At 37.4% G+C, this 25607-nt stretch overlaps 1 protein-coding gene across 4 annotated transcripts in view; it reads right to left on the bottom strand.

Annotated features, from left to right (window-relative positions):
• The window catches only part of LOC139967746 (uncharacterized protein ZK1073.1-like), an 85511-nt gene that overhangs the window by 17099 nt on the left and 42805 nt on the right, over positions 1-25607 (bottom strand). For all 4 annotated transcript variants that reach the window (XM_071971801.1, XM_071971800.1, XM_071971799.1 and 1 more), the window contains exons 4-9: positions 15929-16046; positions 11295-11357; positions 7746-7815; positions 5890-5973; positions 4742-4819; positions 3385-3485 (exon numbers count right to left, since the gene is read on the bottom strand). In XM_071971801.1, coding sequence (XP_071827902.1) covers positions 3385-3485; positions 4742-4819; positions 5890-5973; positions 7746-7815; positions 11295-11357; positions 15929-16046 — 514 coding nt within the window. The remainder of the gene's footprint in view (positions 1-3384; positions 3486-4741; positions 4820-5889; positions 5974-7745; positions 7816-11294; positions 11358-15928; positions 16047-25607) is intronic.

Genomic DNA, 25607 nt, shown 5'->3' with positions numbered 1-25607 from the left:
TGATAGGTTAGGCTATTTTCAAATGCAGATTAAGTGTAGTGCTAGCTTGTAGTCAAGTAATCCCAAGTTAGTTCCAACTTCCAAAGTGTAATCGGGACTACTGGTGATTAATCAACTACGAATATCAGCACTATGACACATTCTCGAAAACTGGTTCCCAATTATTTGAAGATCCCAACGAACGTAAATTGAAGCTTCCATTTGCCTATCAGCTGCCCATTAAGAGGTCAAAGAAAGGAGGAAATGACTAGATGAAAGAATAACACCCCTGGGAATGACCTAACCATCTCTAAAGCACTCCCTGGGAATGACCTCACCATCTCTAAAGCACGGTTGTATCTGACTCTGGAATCGGACAGGAAGACATCTCTCTATACCCATCATCTACCCATCATCGCTGTCTTACAATTGTATGCAATGCAACTGGGCAACAATGACTGTTTATAGGTGGGGCAAAGAGGGGGGAGGGGCTTGTTGTAGAGGGAGGTATTCACCATCACTATACCATGGTTGGAACTGGTTTAGAAACTGAAAAGGAAGACATCTCTCTATACCTTCATTGCTGTCTTACAATTTCATAAAATGCAGATTGGCATCAGTGGCTGTTTATGGATGATAGGGGGGGTGCAAGAAAGAGGGAGAGGATAGTGGTAGAGGGAGGTATTCTCCATTCTCATCCTTCATTGCCAGGTTTTCAAGACCCATCACTACTGCATGGTTGTATCTGGTTTCAGGAATTGAAAAGCATGCCATCTTTCTGCACATTTGTGTCTTTTGTACGTATAATTTAATGCAATGAAGCTGGACTGTATAATTGATGGTGCTGGCAAGGGGGAGGGGGAGCCCTTCACCTCTCTCATTATATTATTTAAAAGTAGTCCGATGTCTCGGACATACTGTTACCGGGAAGACTGGGCCACACGGCTCTCCCATGAGCAGGAACAGCAGGGGTGTTGAACATACTTGCCTCACAGTTCACTGAACACTGGCACATACGAGACAGCTTCAAGAAAGAAAGCTTGCCATTCATTTGTTTTCATCTCCACTTTATCATTTTATCATTAGTTTCTTACAAGTCAGTTAATCACTTTCTACCCGCTAAGAGTTACCAGTGGCGGAGCTAGGGGTAGTGGTCAGGGAGGGGCGAGAATGGTCTCTAGGGGCGCTTTCGACAATAAGCGAAGCGCCACCACAGGTTGGCGCGGAGCGCACAGAAATTTTTTGAGTAAAGATACTTTCTAGATTGCCGGAAATGACCCTTTTCGGGCCTTGCTAATTTGCAGATAAACGAAGGTGTCATCGCTGTTTTGTCAAAAAATTACACCAACAAAATGTGACAAATGTCAATAGGTATATGAGAGCGCAATAAAAAAGTCAATAATCGCGAATAAGTAAAAAGTGGTAAAAAGCTGCAAAGGGCGCCAGCAGTCCATTTGAGTCCGTCAGGTGGGGGCATCTGCCCCCTCTGACTTCATGGACACTCCGCCACTGAGTGTTACTGAGATCTCAGCTCATGTGTCTATTCAAGCATTGAACTATTGGCACTTTGGTCACTTATATTTACCAAATCCACCAGATCAAAACTAAAACACACCTTTAAAACTTTTCACGAAATGAAAGTTAATCGGTGATTAATTAATTAATTGTATTCGACTACAAACGTGTTGGTACTTGGATACGTTATTTTTATATCAGTGTTAATCACATGCAAATAATGCTATACAATTGTTACATTTCTGACTTTCTCTATGTGGATTATGTATTTGACTAATGGGGCAAGATATAAATAAAGATAACAGGAATCAGTTATCATGCTGACAAAGTCTAGTTTAATGACATAGTATATAAGAACAGATACATGCATAAATATTAATGAGTTCAACGTGTATGATCTCATAAGCATGTATCTATATACTTACATTGTATAATGCAAGCACATGTATAACGCTAATTAGTCGTACTAGTTTAAGAGATATGAGATTAAGAATTTTATGTTCACTGATTAATATTCATGATATGCACACAACAAAAACCAATATGATGGATTGTATGAATGTAGTGTGACAAACCTAATATGCCAAGGAAGAAAACCATGGAACGTTGGTTCTTGTCTCGTGTTTAACAGCTATTTCTATTGCAATCTGATGGATATGATTCACATAAAGTTGGATATGTCATGGAAAGGTGCTTAATATGTTGTACCAAAATCACTGCAACAGTGTGAACCAAATTTACGTTAAGCCCCACCCACTCATTAGTATTCATGAGATGAGAACCAAGAACAGTAGAGCACATCTACTCATCATGAAGCATCTATCTACCGAGTATCACATTGATTCTACTTGTGGTTGTTGAGATATTGTGTTTACAAGCTGTTTTGGACAATTTCGCATTACGCTCTACCCACTAACAAAATATTAATGAGGTAAATGTTGTTGCGAAGAACATGTACTTTACTATGTACTTACACAAACATTCTAAGTATGAACTTAATCGGTCATACAGGTATTGACATTTTAAGAATTTTATGTTTTACCACCAGCCCACTGATTAATTTTCATGTGGTGGGAATCAAAAACAATAGGGCACATCTACAAATCATGGAGCATCTACCTACCAAGTATGATATTGATTCATCTTGTGGTTGTTGAGATGTTGTGCTAACAATCTGGCGGTCACACACACACACACCCAGGCACGCACGAACACAAATGCCAGCAATATTGCAAAGGTTACCGAGCATTCGCAATCGTAACCAATTAATCAAATTCAACTTGCACTTGAAAAATATATAGTAATTTCAGCGCACACTTTCATGGTCAAAAATTTTATACCAGCTTCTTTCACATTTTCTGTGAGTTTGATTTAACACACAGCTGTCCCAGATGAGGTTTTTTGGCAAAAACAAGAAAGCTGGATGATTTGTTATTGGTGCAAAGTCATGTTTGACTGCAGTCGAGAATGACAAATTGCAAATACACGTTGATGACACACGCGATGAACCGTCTGCTTCATTAAAGAGATTAATTAAGTGAAACCTCGGCACATGACTGCGCCATCAAAACAAGTTGTGGATTGGCACTGGCATTTATTATGCTGGTATACTCCACAGAACAGTGATACCACAACATGAGGATGGCAAATCAACACTTGAAATCCAACTTTATTATTGAATAATAATAATAATACTTATTTATGTAGCTCATTATGCCGGCAGTATCAATGAACTTGAAATATACATTGGAAACTAGCAAGTGGGTAGATAAAGTTAAATTTTAAAGAACATGGAAGTATAGTGACCCTATAAGGGAATGAATTGAATTAGGAAAAGGAGGTATTAGGGGGTGGGGTATACTCCATTTTTTTCTTAAGACCCTTACTTACTTGGTAAACTTGTCAATGAAGAGGGCCAAGTTGTGGGCATTCATCCGCTCGTACAGGTTAGTCCGGTAGGTTTTCACATAGTCCAGTTTATTTGTTGTATGCTGCGAATAGGACACAAGGACATAGGCAGTCATTTAAAGGCCCTAGATTCATTATAAACTCACTCACAGGGACCTTCATTCTACTATCGAATATTACATTCAGAGCACACACCATGGCACAGACAGCTGTTGTCATCAGGTGACCTTTCACCTTCTTTCTGCTATCAAACACAGCATGTATAGCACAGACAGCTGATGTCACAAGATGACCTATCACCTACAATCTGCTATTGCATAAAGCTTGTGCAGCATATACATGTGACAGCATACAACATACAACTTTAATTTACTTAGCTTCTTGAATCAGTTTGAAGGTATCAGTCAATAAGCAGAGAAAATCACTGTGGACCCACTGTTCACAAACTGTTCGTGCACTGACAAATGTGGACTGTCAAATTTTGTTTCATATTGCTGATATGGAGATGGTACGCACATTGCACTTTCAACCTTTGAAATATATGTGGTAACATCCAGACACTTTTGCAAACCTTTCTCACTCTATTTTAGTCAATGCAGAATTCAAATCCAATAAAGATAAGTCAGTTGGTTCCTGGCAATCAAAGTTGCAATGCAGGCACTCGACATCTAGTCGGAGCAAACTGACGATAGCAATGTTATCAAATGTCATTAATGTCTTTTAATCGAACATGAAAAGTACACACTTCAGATCTCATGTAAAGAAAAGTAAAGACAGAAGTGGAAATAAAACTGTTAACAAACCACTTTATCTAATGCAAACAGACTATGTAGGTAAGTATGTTAAAGTTAGATCGATCCTCGCAGGATCTTCTTCAAATGGACAGAATAAGGTATAAACTACTTCTTCTCACCTTTTGTGATCATCATCTGGAACAGCCTGTGTACCTCGCAGTTTCTCTTGCCTTATATTCTAACTCGCACACTTCGTTCCTCCAACAAACTGTATTTAACTGTTCCTAAACCATGCTTGAAGACCTATGGTTACAGAAGCTTTGAATACTATGGCTCTTATCTATGGAACAAGTTACCAGATCACATTTGAACATGCTCTAAGCTTTCTACATTCAAAAGTTTACTTAAGACCCATCTTTTCACTTGTTCTTTTGTAAATTAATTTGCTTTCTTTGTAGAGCGCCTTGAGCAGTGACATTTGTCTACTGATTTGGCGCTATATAAGTCTATTTATTATTATAAAAAGTGGGTTGAGAGTGGAAGAGGGTAGAGCTAGATATCATTGAGATTTAACCAAGTATCGACTGCTGGTTTTGACTACTCACCGTGCCCAAGTGATGCCACAGGAGGTACTTCTCGGCTGTTGGATTCATGCCTCTGTGAGTCAAATTCCAAGATGCCACCTTTGAAAGAAAAGATGAAACAATCATTTAGTCCTAAATGAACAAAATTCACTGTTTCAAGTTCTCACTACATGTTGGTATACAGGCAACAATAACAACAAAAGTTTAGGTTTTGTTTTGAATGTTTTTCTTTTGGACGTTATTAATCTTGTTATTGCACCCATATTAATCTTGTTATTGCACCCATATTAATCTTGTTATTGCACCCATATTAATCTTGTTATTGCACCCATATTAATCTTGTTATTGCACCCATATTAATCTTGTTATTGCACCCATATTAATCTTGTTATTGCACCCATTTACCGTTTAAGTGAATTATAATCGGAGTCGAATAAAAGTCAATTAGTCAAAGCAACTGAACGTAATCGTTACTCCCATCTTTGCAACCTCTTTTTCAACCCAATCCGAGTGAAACAAGCCCTCCTCTTTCAGACACATCTCCCGCCCCACCAGCTGCTCCTAACTCAACCCTTTAATACAAAGTTAAACATACCACAACTAACATGCTTATCTTAAAATAAACAATTAAACAAAACCATAAAGTTTACAAATTCCCAATGGATATGAGGTTAATGTAACCAAGGTAACCATATTATTGGTACAGGCATTATAAGAACAGCATGCGGTTCTTGTTCAGTTACAAAGGGTAGAGGGATTTTCACAGTGAGTCTGTAGCAACCACATAGTTCTGAAGTTTCTGACAAAGAGATGTCGAATTGCTATATTATATAGCAACTTTCTACATGATTTTAGCAACATAGAGTTGACCTGCATTTTCTCCTTACTAATAAGACACCTGGCAATAAATTAACATATTTTATGAAAATGTTCAATCATCAGTCACACAAAGGTGTCCTACGCCAGACTTCTGTAGTAATCTTTATTAGAAGTAATTTTACTATCCTATTTATAAATTTTCTGTAAATTTATACTGGATTTTTTAATTTTATTTATTATTGTCATCTTTAATGAGGGTAGTCCTGCTCAGTGCAGAAGCACTGCTTTCCAGAGGAGCCCTCTTAAAAGAATGAATGAAGGCCTAGGCCACCTCCAAAAGTGGAACTTACCTTCTCCTGTCCCCACTCCTTAAATCCAGCCGCACTGCTGGTACATTCAAGGAGAATAAGGCCCAAGACACGTGGGTTGGAGAACTGTTGTGAAAATGAAAATTATTTTTCAAAATATAAACATAAAATTTCAATCAAAGCACCTGCACTGCCTTCCCGCTCAGTACCCCCCCCCCCACCTTGCATCCCTACCCCTTTATAGATATTCCATGCAGATTTATTAACACTTATAACCCTTGCACTACAAATGCCAATGATCAGGGAGAAGAGAGTGGGGGAGGGGTTGTCGTTAACAGTCTGAACACAATTAAAATAAAAGCTAAATATTTTCATCTTTAACCAAACTAGGAGGGTTGTTTCTGATTTTTCTTGGCTAATCTCTTCACAAACCAAACATTTCCAAATTTTTTGTTCATGAACCCTGGCCTGGTTGTACAGTTTTTAAAATGCAGCAAAGGAGAGTCACAAAAATTTACATGAGAAATTAAATGTCAAGATAAGTTTAAAAAAAACTATTTACAGGATTAAAAACAAATATTTAATCTACTGCTTATAACCAAGATACTTTCCCCTCAGAGAACACAGTTAAGATCTTTCTCACGAGTGTGTACAAAAGTATGCGATTAGGCTTTATACAGAAAATGCACGAGGGGAAACATAGATCTAAGTATCATTCTTTTCAGTTTCACTTTTGTCCATACAGACAGTTCACCGAATGTAGGATTCCCCACGAGATTACAAACATTAAAATATTCTTACATGATTTCAGACACAATTAAAAATTCAAAGGCGATGCATTTGAGCAACAATTCAACGTCATTGTATGAACCACTATATCAAATGCTTCAAATTGGGAAATGCATTGTAGAATTTGTCTGGTCCCTAAAGGAGACGTATCGTCAAAAACCACGCACAGCAATTTGATTTGATGATGTAATGCTAGCCTAAACTTGGTTAAAAAATATAACAAAAGCAAAGAGGAGGGAGTGTTAGCTCAGTGGTTAACGCCGGTGCCTTTCAACCATAATTATGCTCCCGAGTTCGAGTCACCAGATTAATGTATGTCGTCCAGTTACAGAGTTGTTGACAATTAACAATTCATAAAACACAGGAGGATGTATTTTCTTGTTATTCCGATAATCTTGTAGTTATTGTTGTTCCTTATTATTCAGCTTCATTGTCAATCACATATACTTTGAAGTCACCAGATCTCCTTTGACTTTATTTTTTGTCGGTAAATTTGCAGTATTCCTACATTTAGGTCTGGTTTCATCGACCAAAAATCCCTGGAGATATTTATTAGTTGCTGTTTTCGAAAAAGCAAACGTGCGGTATAGAAGACATGTGATAATGAGGTTCAGATGAAGTAGTAGTTGTATAAGGCAAAGATGACGAATAAGAAAGAAGTCCCCTGGTCTTACTTCTGAAGGTTTTGTTTCGCCAATCTTTATTTTTTTTTTTCTTTTCTGTGAAAATTGTGATCAAACATTTCTCCAACAACCATTTATTTTTTAAGTTCATATTTTTTTAGAGATACTGTGTCTTGCAGGGTAGAGAACGAATATGTGTGAATGGAAGCTATGGCTGTACCTACGACTATTAAAACTGGTGGGTCAGTGTTTTAAATAGATAGTAGGAGATGGGAATGGGAGGAAGCACACCAAGTCATCAAATTTACTTTCCAAATTATGGTCATCCTGTTGTTGCCCTCCACTTAGTTTTTCCTGTCAGGGGAAAGAGCTTTGCTTTGCCAAGTTGCAAACTGTTTCTGACTTTTATTTATGAATCAGGGACACAAATTTCCCCTTCTTTTGACATGTAGTCGCCAGAAGACAAACAATAAGAGAATCACTTACAGCAAACCTGAGAAGGATGTTAGCACCAGCACCCTCTCCAATGCCAATGAGGTCATGGTTTTCAGTGATCCTGAAAGAAAGAGAACGAGGAGAAAGGGTTTCTTAACATAGCCCCAACTGTAAGAACTGAGCCGTCAGTCCTTCCTTCCTTTATAGAGGTGCCTCAATAGACTTCTGAGTCGGGAAAGGAGTAGGGGGAGGGGGACACCAAGTATTTAAGGGAGGTGCACAATGTTTGTGTTCTGTGACTTATGAAGTGTTTTTACACATGATGGTGGGACAAATGAAGGGGGGAGGAGGGTCTCGGCCTTGCTATATGGGCCTGGCTGGGATATCATGTTCCTTGATCCTGTGACATTACTACCTCAGTTACTGTACCAATCAGGATTCTTCATTTACCTTACCACCTTCCTCCTCCCCACCAAATCCATCTCATTCCACCCTCGCCCAATGGTTGTACCTCCAGTCACTCCCGGCTTCCCCCACATTCTTACATTCTGAATTTTCTTAAATGTGTGACAGTTTCAATATCCTCATTACCATTTACTTGATGACAACAAGACTTTTAAGCCAGCAACTTGTGTGAGTCACACACACACAAACACACATGTTTGTATTATATTCAGACCGAGGACCCCATTGTATTTTCCATTGTTCAAATCCACGTACCCTAACCTTCACAATACCCCATACAATAGAATTCTTCCGAGGGCGTGGTGATTCTATAGAAATTACAACCGAGGACCTGAAATTCTTTTGTTAAAGTCCTCGGTCAGAATACAAAACAAACGCACACATACTCACAGGTGTGTTTTACATTCAGACCGAGGACCCCATTGTTTTTTCCATTGTTCAAATCCACATACCCTAACCTTAACATTACCCCATAACAATAGAATTCTTTCAAGGACTTGGTGATTCTTTAGAAATCACATCCAAGGACCTTGAATTCTTTTGTTCAAGTCCTCGGTCAGAATACAAAACAAACGCATACATACACACATACACGTGAAGACTTGATGACAATCTAAATATGACATCATTAAGCCACCTGTTGTTTAATTTCTTAAATGTGGTTCTGTGAGTATTAATACAATGTTCATTTTCTGCAGAGAAACTAAACAGTTCCCTGATCCTAGAGACTCTAACAGATTTACAAAATGAGAGCTCCCTCAGACATAATTTTTAAACTAGGATTATCTAGTATTAAGGGGGCAAACTTTTCTTAGGTTGTTTGGGGTTCTAGGCTATTTAGGGCAGTTGTTCATCACTAAGATCTGTGTTTACAATGGTATGAAATCATTTTGTAACAATCCTTTCTATCCTACTTAGGCTGTGCTTTGATACCCTATTGTCTACCTGTGAAGTACTAAAGCTTGAAATTGATCTGGTTGCCCTTGATAAACATACAACTGACTATTATGGCTCAATGATATATGACCTTGTGTATACATACTACAGTTGGGATCACTACACTGCACAGAAACAGATGTAAAGGTAGTCAGTATAGGCCCCAAATTATAGCACGCTATAGTTGCTACAAGTTTTCAAAAAGTACTTTCCTGGAGGTCTTTACTCTCCAAATTGTTCTCAGACATTTTGAAGGAACACACAAGATGACTGAATGTCCCAGTGAGGAAAATTTCTCGAAGGTTGTAATTGCAAAGGGAAAGTGAGAAATTTGTGTTTGGGTAATGAGGCTTATCTATGCAAAGTGCTACATTTCTGTCCTTCCGACCACAAGCTTAGATATTGCCAGTGTATATGATTTTTTCTTGCCTGTGTAGTAACAATGTCTGAAAAATTTTGGGGATGGAAAAGGCGGCAGAGGGAAAGGCCCCCCCCCATGTAAGGGGTGACATACCCTCACTGTACATGAATGCAATTAAGTTCACTGTTTCAAAGGCACATACTGTTAATACCAGTTTAATGAATAAACTCTTATACTAATTTTTAGTACAAGAACTATACAAACAAGCTCAATTAAAATGAGCTGCTTTGATTGTCCCCCTGAATGTGAAATTTCTAGATACAGCCAGCTCTATAGCTACCACTTTCTCGATTACCAAGCAAGTTTACTAAACCCCTGCACGGCGGATATTCTTTAGCCATTAGCAGTAAGATGCCAAACCATCTTGTGATAAAATCATGGTATTCCCCAGTGAGGTGGCATTTCCCAAATAGAAGCAGAGGAAGAAAACGCCGGCTTGGTTTAATGGACTGCAGCAGAATGAACTGTATCCCCTCGTGCGACACACGACAAAATAAAGAGACCAGAGGAAATCTTATTTTAACAGAGTCAATCCAGTATAAATTTATGTTTATTTTTCTGTTGTTTACCGTGTCCATTGTTGTTAGATTCATTGACTTGTATCCAACAGCGATACGTTACCAGTAGAATAGATCGTAATTATGCAAGTGGAATCACCACAACGTTCAGATATGACCTACCCTGAGATCAATGGCCATTTGACCTTTAAAGAGATAGTTTACAAAATGCAACATTATAGAGGAGAGGTTCAGCTTTTGTGCTTGCCGCCATTCTTACTTGTGACAATTATACATAATAACTTGCTATCTCATGTACTACTGTATATCTATATACAGCAGTACCCTGGTTATCCCAACTGGTCGGGACCAGAAGGTAGTTCGAATAATCAAAAAGTTTGGATAATCGAATTGTCATCAATTTACTCATTTTTGACTATAAGATACCCCATGTAATGCGATATTATGCCTTCCAAATGCTTGTATAGATTATTTTCCATGTTTATGAATTGCTTATTTGATGATTGTAAATCAGAAATAACAAAAATAAAGATGCATTTGTGTTTCATTTCAGGTGGTTTGTGGGAGGGGGGAGATTTTCCGTGTACTTTCACCTCTCTGACCACATGTTCAGTAGTCTATATATTATGGCATATAGGCCTCTTACTATAGTACAGGAAACACTGGTGTCAGTGGTTTATTCTAGCCTAATACTGATTCCCTTCACAAGCTAAAATTTCACTGACAACTTTAGAGGTTCTTGTCACGAAAAGTAAGGGAGAAAGTAGTTTCAGCTAGGGTCTAATAAAGCTCTTTCATGTTTGAATAATTTACCTTGATGTAAGCAGCATTACTGTACACTGAAACATTGAGAACACACACGTGCGCGGCCAGGTGATTTTTCTGGAGTGCCTTTTTTTTTAACATGGTAGTTAAGTGACTTGGTCATTAACTTACTTGTTCCAATAGCCGGGACAACATGTTAGAAGGTTAATCCCTAATTGCAATTGTGACAAGGAAGAATTTTGGCTTCGGCTTTTACTACGATACAATTTTATATTTTTATTGTAAGTAATTGCCATGCTTAACTTGAATTTTGATGCAATAAATATCTCTATCTAGATCGCAAGTGAAGTGGTTTTCCTGAATATCTCGCATTTTATTTAAGATCAGTGTTTATTGCACTTAGCTGAACTACCTGGATCTAGAGCCTCATTATCTTATGATTCATCATTCATGCGATATTTCAGCAATATTTACTACTCTACTCTGCAGTCTTACCCAACTTCCTTCAGAATGTATGGAACAACATCTGCCAGCTGTTGCATTGTGGGGTAGTGATAGCTGAAGAAAAATAAAAACAGAAACTTATTAAAATCAACCAAAATAACAACGTTCTTCAATTCTGCTGTATCTGCTATCCTGTTTCAAGTAGTTTTGTTGTACAGAGATGAATCTAGTCAGTTCAACAGATCGTAACTGTGCGCCTTTCTCGTATGAACTCAAATTCACATGATCTCAAAATGTTAAATCTATAAACATCAGTATACACCAGAAAAGACTTCCAATAGTCCCATATTTACGCTACAACAATATAGTTACGATAGAGCTAAATAATGGCTTCCTCACTCATTACCAAGTTAAGGCCACTTTCAGCTACAATTTCAATTTTACAAATCTCAGCATGAGATGACCCTCATAATGCACTGTCCTCCCACATCAGGCTTATTCCATTTTGACTCACAAACGTAACTGCATTGTTTGCATACAAGTGTGCACAAAATATTTCTGCTCTTGCAGACAATTTGAACAAATAGAGCTACTGTACCTAGCGGGAGAGAGAGACAATGTTACAATGTATACACAACCAGCTCCCCACATAAATATGCAAGAGTTAACATCCGTGAAGGTGATGTTGTTGATTCCCAAAATTACTCAAAATAATTGGGCATTTGGTGAAGCATGATATAGTATCAAATCAATAAAGAAAACATAATTAAATTATAAAACATTTAACACTTTTCAAGGTACATGATAAATCTCAGTATCTCGTCATGTGACCAATTAAGAGAACAACCCCTGTAACCAACGGGGAAAAAAAGAAGAAAAAAATAAATTAAGAGTGCACCGAATCAATAAGTAGAAAGGTTGGCCTATTTTTCATGGATGTAACTGTGTCTGCATGATCTACAAGTTGCTGTCCTTCGTGAAAATGACTTTGGGAGCATTTACTGTACGGATCAGAGTCGGCAGTGCGAAGTGGATAGGATAGTCTACAGCAGCTAACCACCGCCTAAATCTAAGAAGAGTCAGAGGAAGAAGCTGTTGCTAAGGAAAGTACAGCAGAACCATCTAGATTATAGCTAATTATTTACCGTTAGTGAACTTACAGTCATCACGTAAACTGAAACTTGGACAGACTATGTTAATTAGCAGACGCGCAAAACAATGTACCAACCATGGAGGGTCATGTGACGTGCTCTTTTGTAGCAATCAACTCTTATAGTACTCCTTGAACGTGTATTCTACAACTAATGTCATGAACTCATATACTGTAGCTACCGCATTCCTGGTGAAGCTACTGTAAGTGAACAATGCAATCTAGCTAAGTGGTACATTTTTTCAATTGTTTACCATAATTTTCAATTCCAAAATTGCTATTCGGAGTATTTTCGTTCAAACAATCGATATCACAGCTGTAACGCAAGTAGCTTACCAGGACTGTACACAATGTACATAGACATGAGAAGCAGACTACAGGATTCATTGCCATTTTTGGAGGTAACTAGCTCAAAAGTAGACAGGGTCAATGCATTTCTGACACAGAGAAAGTAAATATCAACATCATTATCATCCACACCCTAGCAATTAATGCCAATTATTCTCAAATTTAGCGTAAACGCTTGTTTAAGTGGCAATTTATTGTCTACGAAAACTCTCATTCCGTCAAACTTACCTGGTCAAATCATACGTTAAGGGTTAAATAATACGTTAGTAGTGCCTGGGAGCATGTCACACGACCCTCTGTGGTTGGTGCAATTTCCTGCTCTGTAGAGAGACCTCCAGGTTTAGATATCTACATTATGATGCCTATACCGTTTTCTTTTTGACACATGTTCTGAGATTTATGAAGATGGTTGAATGTTTGCTTCAATTCACGATGAACCACCATGCAGATCTATACTGACCACTTCTGATGGAAGAAGGGTGTACTTAAAAATGTTTCAAACTATCTCAGAAACTGAGGGAGATCAAAGCATATAAAAGTCAAAATCAAAACAGCTGAGGTGAACAAATATTGCTCATTAGCTAAATGGCTGACTACTGCATTTTGTACCAAGAATTAAATCTTTGGAGCCTACCAAGTGACAATTCTGAATGCATCATGAGAACGTAGTCTGGTAGGGTTTGAAGCAAGAAACTAATTGCAGCTGGAGAGGATGTACCCTATGAAAGGGTGCTTCAACTCTTTTACCTTTGCTGGTTTTCTTTTAAAGAAAATGTTATGTCCTTTGGCAACTCTTTACCAGATTCCAGAGCCATAATGCAATGAATATATTGGTAACCTGATAATATTGTGTACAGCATCATGAATGCCTACAGATATCAACATGACTTGAAATGACTAGCTTTAGGTGAGGTGATGTTAATGGATGCTATCAAGTCATTTCTCCAACAAGCTACCCTTAACTGATAAGTTTGCCTTAATCAGTTAACCACAGACACAAATTTTACTGAGTTCTTCGTGTAAAATATAGGTCAGGCTTGGCAAATATTTTTTAGTAGGATGCTATTTTCTATGAAATTTATCAAATTCTTTTTGACAGTTATTAAACATATGCAACAAACTTACAATGTGAATGAATACCATGTCCTGTACATATATGCATGCTGCAATATGAAAATAAAACCACCACAAGCAAGCAGCTGCTGCCACAGTTCACTAGGTAAAGTACCAAGAGATGCTACTTAAGTAAATTAAGATATAAAGTGTTTGACAAAGTCCTCACATTTTATGAAACAATAAATAGGCAGTTGAGTTGTTGTTTTGTCTTTTGTAAACAACAAACTACTGCACCCAAGCTACCAGCACTTAGTTCTGTCTTGTTTTAAGTCTGCCTTTGCTGGTTGCTTTATTACTCTGCATGAAGTAGTTCTCTGGTAAAGCAGTAACTGCTTTTATATCTTGAGCACTTTTCAAAAACTATCAGCACTTACTATATACTGTAATGAGATTGTAACACTGTATGAGTCAAAGGTCATCGAGAAATATAACTCAAACACATCGCTAGCACGGATCAACACAGTCCACAACAACTGTTTTGTGAAGGTTGGCCAAGTAGCAGCTTGCCACTGAAATTCATTGTCTCATGATCACATGCATCTTCTCCGCTTTGGGGTTGGATACAAACACTGTTCTGTCGTCAACTGTAAATCCCTGAAAGTCATCACTGTCTTTTCAATACAATGTCATATCTATGTCATAAATTGAAGCAACTTACCATTTTATTCTATATATATATGGTACCTATCGTAAATTATGCTACCTATCATGAACTTTTTAGTTGTATGATTGGACAATTTCGTGCCCGTTGTCGGGGAGAGGGGCAAGGAGGGAAGGGAATGATTTCTTCTATTTGTCATCAAAATGAGATCATGACTAATAAAGACAAAATTTGCTTCACTTGCCAATATGTAAGCAATCAGCAAACTATCATTCTTGGTAAGGTTTAACAGAATTGTGTCATTTCTCATACAAATCTACCATCTCTCTGTAAAGAAACCTTTAATGCTACCATAAGCGTGGTTGGCTCACAGGTCTTCCTTCAGTCTTTTTAACTGTAGGGATAGCTATTATGTTACACATAGTGCCAAAGCTAGATCTTTACAAACAATTCTGTGAGCGAAGGCCGTGTCTGAAAATTAATCTACTTGGAGAAGATGATGGCTTCTTTTACCAGGTTTTATTCACAGACTGAGATAAGCCATCCACTCATTGTGTCCAATGCAAACCCTGGTATTGCTGGTATTGCTTACACTCATCAAACCCATATATAATCTCACAAATTTTGCAGGTTTCAAACGGCTATAAAACCAGCCTTAAAACAGTTTACTATGATCAAACACTTTTTATGAGACATGTTTCACACCAAAAGGTTTCAAGGAGAAGAAAATTTCTGTTTTTTGTTGCTTAAATCTTAAAATGGGAATCCTAGGTAATCTAATGAGCTTCTTTTGTCTTTGAGATGTAACTAAAACGAGATCTGTCATGCCAATCCAAATTTATTGTCAGTCTTGCTGCAAGTTTCAAGCATAGGGGGGGGGGGGGAGAAAGGAATAGGATCATAGGGAGACATGGACAGCTTGGTGCTTCAAAGGTCACCAGTATTCCCCCCTCCCCCTCCCGAGTATGCTAGAAGGTCAGATAATGGTCACCCATGGTTACTGAATTTCCTACGTACTTATGAGAATGTGCAAACCAGGTGTGGACACAAAATTGAACTTGCTAGTACACAGTGAATCTTTTCAACCAATCCGCAGGCCTGAACAGTTTACAGATGTCTCAATTCCCTTGACTAAAACAGGAATATATCATTACCTGAGAATTATAAGAATGAATCGTTCTTCTATTACCTTGAAATCTCCTATCACACGAAGGCCATTTTATAACAAACTTTCTCAAAACTTAAGTGAAGTTCTTTGGTAAAAGTATTGTTCCTATATTATTTGGTTCTGCAGGCAGTTTTAATAGGGTTTTGAAAACCTTTCGGGCCAGAGAGAAAATGAATACATACATAGGCCACATGTACTGTGCCCACCTTTGGTGTAAACTATGTGGAAAAATATGAACACACATAGGCCACATGTATGCTGTGCCCACCTAATGTGTAACAAAGTAATAAATATATACTCACTTATCTGCCAATTTCTCACAGTGGTCCTGCTGACCGGGGGCGTTGATGTGCAGGAAGCACATGCGAGATTTGATCGGTAACATGTCTTTTGTGTTTAAGAATTCAACAAATGAGGAATCTGTAGGACAAAATATGACAAAAATGCTATATAAAGTTATTAAATTATAACATGATACAGTTTTAAAGTACTAGCTGTTTGGTGTTTGTTGAAGCATTCAAAGTCATCGGGTAGTGAACTTATTTAAAATTACTTGTTAATCTTTATATGCACATATTCACTCAAAAAGTTATGTCTTGTAAACAGAGAATTTTGCGGAAAAACATGTGTAGTAACTTCTGGGTGGTAGATACGGAAGGAGGAATTAGTGGGCATTGCCCAGGGAGCGAGGGCGCAGTGCTAAAACGTTTCCTAATGTGTAGTTAGGTAAATAGGAAAGTGCAATTGTGGAGTGGAAGACAGGTAAGAGAGGAGCGAAGTAATATGATAGCTTTTGGGCTCAAAACAACTTTCGGCTTTCAGTTTGCATCAGAAATCTCGCAAGTAATTAGTTTGAGACTCATCCAGTTTCGTTTTAAGGTAATGACTTTGACTGAGAGATTTGCTGGGCATCTGTATTGGTCAGGGAAGTTATTAGTTCATACTGTCATTCTAGTCACTTCCAAATTTCATGACTTGCACAGATATAGTTAAACTTTGTAAAATATTGATGGTGAAATAAGAGTTTCTACTTAACACTTTGATTACCAATTATTTCACATGGCCTGCAATTGAAATTTCAAAATAGCTGGCCTGCTTTAGTTTAAAATGTCATTTCTATATGACTGTGATGATAGGTTTACAAAATAAAATGAAAGGCATGAAAACCTTTATTCATATACTAGCTCTGGCATACACTAGTTTAACAGAGCAGAAAATGTCAAACTTGTTGATTACATGACAAGTCTGTCAATGGATTAACAAAATGAAAAAAAAAATGAAAAAAAGAACAATATTTCTATCCTTCATGTCTGGCTGCTATACAAATTGTGGTGCAAACTGTAATTTCATGCATTTTTTCTTTTTTAAACAATAGAATGACCTTTTCAGTTTTTCATAGATTTATCTACATCCCTTAAAGGTACCCCAATAGTTGGATTGAAAACAACATAAATATATTCATGGACATGATGTTTTAAACTGATGCTATCTGCTCCACAGAGAGTTTCATATTAAGAAATCCTTGAATCACAGGAATCAAACCACCATCGGTGATTATGACATCATCATCATCCTATGAGCAACCCTTCCATGGGAACTAACAACAATAGCAACAGCAATTTTAGCTGACAATCTGTAGCAAACTAAATTTATCTCTTGTTGTACAGTGTTATGCATCTATGGACACATACCATCTCTATCTGTATTGTCACAATTGTCATCATCAAACTGTTTATGCTTTTAATACAACACTCAACACTATGAGGACGCAAGGGCACAGAATCAGTTCAAATGTCTAACCTATCCCTTCTCACAAATGTATCACACAGACAGGAGCTCAAACAGCAATATGCACCCCTTGCCTCTCAATTCCCCCCCCCCCCTTCCCTTATATCTTTTCCTTACAACTTTCCCCACACATTTCCACTTCTTCCACCCATTTTCTCTTCTCCCACCCATTCCCCACCCCCTTCTCTTCAGAGGATGTTAGTCTAACACTTAGTTTTCTAGTTCTTCAAGGAGACCCTCATGCATCCATCAAAGTCAGGTGTGGTTTTGGATTTTAAGTAAAACTCACAATTTCAATATTCAAGATGTAAGATGATAAAATTCCACAATGCTATTTTTTATTAATTAAACTTTATACCAATATAGCAAGTTGAAGTGGTCAAAATGCTATTTAAGCTAAACAGAGAGAATCACATGGTAACTGGGTGCAACATGAAAGCCGAAGATAACTGTGCATGATGGTTTAAATAAAAATTCACTGAATATTCAACAGTCCACTACAATAGTACCATACAATAGTACGATATATAATCAAAAGTTGCAATATTCAGCTGTACCTTCATATAACTAAATGTGTATCCTATCACAGGTACAGTACATATTGCAACAGAAGGGATGCCTCAGAGTTACATGCAGTGGAGATCTTAAAATAAAGCATTGCCTAAGCTGTCTCCAAAAGTCCATTCACCAGGAGGTCATTCTGACCACGCATCTATGGTCATCAGAAAAATAAATCTAATCCATCGGATTAGGAGAATCCTTCCAGACCAAGGTCTGATTGATTACTAAAGTAAAGATCCTGGCAGATGAACTGAAGAAAGGTTGCCACTATCAGCTCAGAAACTGTTTCATCACCATGGAAATGGAAAATTTACCTTAGGTTAAACAGAGAATGGCTCAATTTGGCTGGTGGACACAGGAACAGGAATAGGTCTTCATGTGAATCTGGTCAATTCATTTTCTGTTTCTATGTTGTGTCATTTGGTTGTCTATGAATTACCTGTTCCTTCATGTTGTCACCACTTCTGTTGTAATTTCTTTCTTTCTTTTTATAAAACAAGGTTATGTTGCCATGCCGACAAAGAGGATGTAAGGTATATCCATGACTAACTGAAATTTGAATCATCTACGACTAACCCCCCAAGGGATGGATACAAGGGTCATTTCTTGAGAGCAGAGAAACGGATCTAACGTCTGAATGGGCTCGATGGTCGGAGATCGATGTCGAATCGAATCTTGATCAGCTACGACCGACGACCGTACCAGTTGATGTATTTTGAAATGGGGCCCCATGGCTAATCAGATGCAACGAAATCAGGCAAAGACGACGTATAACCCTTCCAGGGTACATTCATTACAAACAGTAATGACCTTATGAAGATAGGGTGTAATACGAGATGGATCATAGTTTATATGACGTTTATTATTAACAGAGGCGAGGGCACGAGAAAACCAGCAAACTGGCCTCTAGTTATGAAGATGATATAACAAGTCTATGAAGAACTCTGTGTGGTGTAGTGATATTATTTATAGTCTCAAAGAACATGACCTCTGTATACAAAGATCCCAATAACAAGATCCAGATGTATATTTTCACCTTCATTTGTAAACAGAATTATATGGAAAACAAATAAGTCACATAGTTAGAAGAAACTATTTTAACATTAAATAACTTGTTTTTCTTCTTGATTACTTAAACTTACTGTACAGGGAAGGCAGAGAAATTCTGGAATACATAACTTAAACAAACAAGATGTTTAGTAACAAGAAACAGATTTGAACCATATTTTTGTTCTGTGAGAGGAGTGGCAAGTTAAATGTCAAATCTCTCTCCACAAGATGGAACTCTCTGGCCTTACAGACAGGTTTCATGGCTCTACATAATAATGACTAACCCACAAGAAAATTAAAATCAGAAATACCACTGGTACTCTGTTAAATTGATTAACTGCTGAAAATGTCAATAACCTTATTTTCTACCAATTTTATGTGTCAAACCTTCATTACGGGCCATTAACTGACTAAACTGTAACAAAGATCTATTGCATTATCCATCAAAACATTTCCAGTCATGTACTAGCTTAGATAGATGGGAAAGTACAAATGTAGATTGGAGAGAGTTAAAGAGGGGGGGAACAAAACAAATTCCACAAAACTTACTGGCTTTGGGGATTTACAAACAGCGATAATTAATAGTCTCTATTCTACTAATGCACTCAATCTACCTAGCCTACAACAGTTGGTAACATATAAGCACTGCGCCCCCACTGACCCACATTAGGGTCAACACCTACAGTACTACCTCTTCCTTCCAAATCTACCATCCCCAAGGCTTACAACTGGTTTTCTAGTGTGATTTACATCCATTGGAATCTTGTAGATTGGAGAGAGTTAATAGAGGAACAAACTAAATTGACAAGATTGCAATTAGAAAACTTGCTGCGATAGAGTACGACGAATTTATCTTATGGATGACAGAGACATCGTATCCTCTGCTTACTTTCATCGGTGAAAATCAAAATTCAGCCAGATAGAGTAGTTACTTATAAATCTAAAGTGTTACAGTTAAAATGTTGTCCATCTTTTTTAACCCTTCTTTTACCACTAAATATTGGCACGTTCCAAAAAATATGTATCCAACAACTCAACGTCAAACCCGCTCGTCAGGTTTCAGAAATGCATGTGCATCATTCAAAGGTTTAGTACAAGAAACTTTGGTAATGAAATGGAAACAGCTGTTTGAATATCGAACTCAGTTTTGTGAATTTCAACTTCTTTTTTTCCCGGCCCAATTGCATCTTTATTTTCACAAACCAAGAGTAACACATAAGCCATTCCCTGTAAGTTGAGCAAAGCTGGGGTATTTCACGAGTACAATTCTCGGTATCTTGGTAACCTCTCAATTTTGGCCATAAATGTGGTAATATACATCATCCTTGAAAACAGACCCTCATCTGGATCGGTGGAAAAATTAAGACTGCTCAAATGGTAACCATGGTGAAACTTTACAGACTGAAGACATTTTGACCAGCTTTCCAATCAACAATGAAGATTGCCAAAAGACAAAAGAAAAACAAATACATACACTGAACTGAACAATGACACAACAATTCATTTAAACTAATTTGATATAGTTTGAACTTAATTCAGATATTTGAAAAGATTTGGAAACATTTTCTATGCTATTCAAAATTTTCAAGTAATAAAATTTCAGACAATTTTCATTTCATTTCAAAGTAAAGGTAATAAAAGTTGATTTTTTTTTTGATACTTTGTTTCACATGTGATTTAATTTATAATAGTACAATATGTCTAGGTGGCCAAGAATCAATAGAACTTGTTAGTTACTGTACTTGCTCATTAACCTTCCATATGGTGAAAAACACTGCATATAAACTGAATTAGTTTAACATGATCAGTAGGTTAATGTACAAAATGGTTGTCCTAACACAAGGGCTTCATTTACTACAGAATTATGTACATTACATCACTAGATATGATTTCCGCCAGAAAACAATGCCCCAAATTGTCTTTACAGCATTCGAACAAAAGATGTACTGTACACACACATGACCTCGGAAATCTTTTTTCGGTATAAAATTTACATCCAACAAATTTAACATAATTAATGTTTCTTTGTATTTCACTCGCCAACCTTTTTGTTAGTCAATGCCTAATTCCATTGTTTCTGGGTCAATTTCGGTGGAGTAAAGTAACGCATTAAACATTTGCATACATAAACTTGTCTTTCCTTTCGCTGTCGAGAACATCACCACTAGAATTTGTGACAGATTCGACACAAACTGCAGCTGTCAGGTAAACATATATCAAAGAAGACTTAGAGTTAATTGCAGCCTGTTTTGCAATCATGCTCAGAAATGTAACAATTCAATCAATTTGTTTATCTCTGTTGATCTCCATAGAGACCTGTAGATCAGGCTGTTACTGATATACAGTAGGTATATATACAGACTGATGTAGTATACAAACAAATAGCTTGTACTATGACAGGCAAGAAATCACTCTGGTCACAATGCACACATACATCTGACAATGTCATTAAAAATGTTTACTTTGAAGTATCATACATCATTTACAGTATGTTTACAAACGACTTGGGAGTTTGGAAATTCAATTCCGATTTTTCTTTCTATTCAATCTGCAGGCTGTAAAGTCGATATCCATATAACAGCAAAAACATTTCATGTAATGATGTCAGAATTGGATAGTCTATCCTGTTTACAGTACTAAGTGATACTCAATCAATCTTTTTGGGTCAGTATTTCAGCCAAGCCCCCATCCCCCACCCCTCCTGCATTAAATCCACACCAGATGGGACTGGATGTGGTTTGGATTCTAAATGAACACTTCAGACATACAAGAGAAAGTTGTGTTGAAGTAAATTTTAATATCATCAGAATATGATCATCAGAATAAATCGGTTGTGTCTATTTTTCTTTTGCCCAACTTAAGTCAGGCTGGAAGGCAGTTAAATCTTTTACGATGCTAATTATCAGTCACTTGTGGAAGAAGCCAAATGGCTTATGACTTTAACACACTTCACAGTGGGATGACATGATCTAATTTACAGTTTAGGTTTCATTTCAACTGTCCCAGATTCTTACAGAACAATACGCAATATGATATTGTTCACAGTAGAGTACTGTATAATATACTACTAGAGTGTTGGAATTATGAAGGCCTATTAAACGAAAAGGAGTTCCAATTCTAATAAGTCCAAAGGTCTGGTTCAGGCTACCGGGGTGTTTGCATACATAAACTTGTGTTTGGATATTAAGGTCAGTTGTTACCTTCCTTTTACGCAGAAACTCATTTCAGAGTTGCATGTCCATACAACCCGCATTTTGAACTGATGTAAGAGGGAACAAAGATGACCATGTCCAATTGACCATTGGAGTTACTTCGGTCAGCTTGCGGCATTGATAAGCCAACGAGGCTTATTCGTGAGTTCTTGCTTGCAGGAGGATCTAAAAATACATACATACCATATGAAAATCTCTTGGCAGACATATATATCTATCAACAAATGAATAAGCCAAAAGTGGCCAAAGATTTTATTAAGCCAAATATTTCAAACTAATAAAGCTTTTCTTCATTTGTTGAGTAGAAACTTTAAAGTTAGCAGATGAAGAACTGATCATGTAGAAATACCCTACGGACTGTCATATACAGTGCTGGTTCCACCAGTTTTAATAATTTTACAAACTTGCATTCAAGTTTTTATTTTTTAGTTCATACCAATCACTAATGATATTCCATATCATGGGAAATTCCAACACCGTTTCGCAAAGGAAATGCAGTGTCCTGAATATCAGAGCTTTGATGCAACCGAATACGAAAAGCCAAAAGGTTACCGCTGTTTGGTAGACCTATAACAATAGATGACGGAGAGCATAAGTTGATTGGAGACAGCTAAGAGAGGCACAAAGTGGATTTCACAATGGCTTGTTCTCACATCATTAGGGTTACCCTACACCTTGGCAGTAAAGCACACTGCAGGGTGCACCCCAACAAATTAGCACTGCCTAAGTACTCACTATTCAAACTGCGACAGAATAAATGTATCAAACAATTTCATCAGACTGTCAACGTACAGTAATTTGTTTTTAATATTTTGCTAGTGCTGTAATTCATTTCACAGAGCTCTCAAAAGCAATAATTAAATGCCCACGGCAGTGTGCAAGATTAATATGTGGGTTGGCCTTACATGAAACCAGAAAGTCAAATACCTTTAAAAAAAATTCCTTCCCACATATGTGATAAATGAGAATATTTTAATTTTCACACCGCATACAAGCTTCAAGTTTTGATAATTGACCAATTTTTCAGAGCGATAAGCATTGTTTTTGCAATCCCTTTCATTTTCAGCTGACCTCAAATGACCATTGACCAAAGCCATATCATTTTTACACATATCTACATGTCCATTACAAGTTCATCCGAGATAATTTGAGTTAAAATGCTGGCAGGATTATCAAACATTGACCTCTGGTGACATTTTAACTAAACAAAAACATCAGGATTTTTGCACCAAGTTACAAAGTATGAAATTAATCCAGGTTCTACTTTACGAATTATTATCAAATGTACACACTCCATCATCATAACATTCATGCCTCTCAGCAATGAATGGGAAAAATATATCACCAAGAATTAACCCCGTTCTGACATAAAACAACAAACTTTGTGGCTAACATACTGTAGCTGCACTACCGCACGCACACACTACAGTAATTTATTAAGAAGAATTAAGCTGGTTTGCATCAGTATGCAAGGTATGTCAGGTACTTCAACTTGAGTGCACTTCTCAACAGGCTCAGTGATTTCCATTCATGGATGGATAAAAACGCAAGGTTATGCATAAAGCATTGCTTATTACCCCAGATAGGTATATAACCACTTGATCAAAACAGTACTTTATTCCCTGTAATTCTTACAGGCACAAATGAATAAGGCTTCAATTTTGTATACTGTACATCTGCAATGTAGGAATGTTATACCTAGTCTAAAAGTTGGTACAGTCACAAATAAGGCTAAAATTTTGTGTACATCTGCAATGTAAGAATGTTATACCTAGGACAAAAGTTGGTATTTTTTTATTGGGGGGGGGGAGGGTGGAGGGAAGGGAGGAGAGTGATGAATGAAACAAAATGCTTTGAACAACAGTATAGGACAATTATGGGACAAACTTAGCTGAAAGTCAATGACTTAATATAGCGATTTCCCTTTTCCAAGGTAAAACTAAATGCAAAATATTGTAACGCTGTTACTGTAAAGTTGTGGATCAATGGGAGTTCTGTGTGGACAGTGTGGATCCATTGTGGTAGTTTAAATCCCATTGGAATATATAGGGGTAATCTCTCCTGGCATTCAGTAAACCAGTTGTAATTGTTGGCACATTATGTCTTTTGGGGCTGCTTCTATGGATCGGCATGTGGTATCAGGCTTATCCTGAGATTGTGATGTAACACATGTGATATTTTCTAGGGATACTCATGTGATCACATTCATCTCTGTAAAGGAGTACAATTGCTTGGGGATGGTAGGAATGCACTGTAGTATTTGTGTATTATGTCTTAAGCTAAGTTGGAGGGTAAAGTTCATCATTTGTATATATGTGGTATTTCCACGTATTGTTAAGGGATTTATACAAAATTCATTACCTGGGAGGGTCGGACCAGGCTACTCTGGTTGCCGTTGGACGAAACACTCTTGATGGTAGGCTTCAGGGCCACATAGCCTCAAGTTTGTACCACATACAGTATCCAGTACCAGACACTTAACCTTTACTGTAAGAAGTTTTCTTTTCAATATATCGCTGTTAAAAATACCATCACCTCTCTGGATTTATTTTGTGTACATCTTCATTCTCTGGCCAATTACAATACAACATCTTAGGCCAAAAACCCTGAATCGGCTGGCCGGGGCTACTCACGGAGGAAAGTGTTACAATATAAACTTAAGAGCTGAGAAACTTGCAAGATTTCCAGGTTTGGACTATGCATGCCTTCAAGCGCAATTGATGAGATAGCTGAGCGACATCCTTCAAACCAGCTGCGTAGGCCGATGTTGAACTACATAGTGGATGAATGTGACCTACATAAAACAGGACATGGTTTTTTGTTTTTCAGTTATCACATTAACAAGGTATTTGACTTTAGAACTCTGACCAAGTGATCATAAGTCAGTTGTCACCACCCAAAATTTTCATACTTGTATCAATGAAAGATTGAGTACAAACCACTTCAGGAGGAAGGAATGAGAGGGGGGGGGGGTGGGGGGGGGGGAGAGAAGGAGAAAGTGGAAAATACATAAGTGTCTATAGCATTTTTCTTAGTGACTGGAAAGACTTATTTCTGGGTACTACTACCCCACCATTACTTTATAGTATAAATTTATACTCTAATATTTTAAGTGAAAATGCACTGTAGTAGCTGATAGTAACTTTCATTTCCAAAGTTTATTTCCAACTTCCTTTTCGAAAGTGATTAATTGAGCTTAATGGATCAAAATGTGGGTGAAATACTTGCTTAGATTCATGGAACCATTATTAAATGGCTTGCTTGTTAACAAGCATTCAATTGGTGGCAATCCAAGGTAGTAGGGTACAGTCATCCTACAATCAGGTGAATTAAGTCTTGCATTAAGTGAATCTGCAGCTGGTTTGCTCAA

Source organism: Apostichopus japonicus, chromosome 5 (assembly GCF_037975245.1).
Source record: "Apostichopus japonicus isolate 1M-3 chromosome 5, ASM3797524v1, whole genome shotgun sequence".
In the NCBI taxonomy this organism is placed as follows: Eukaryota; Metazoa; Echinodermata; class Holothuroidea; order Aspidochirotida; family Stichopodidae; genus Apostichopus; species Apostichopus japonicus.
Note: the sequence above shows the minus strand (reverse complement) of the source record. Positions and strands in the feature narration are given on the sequence as shown.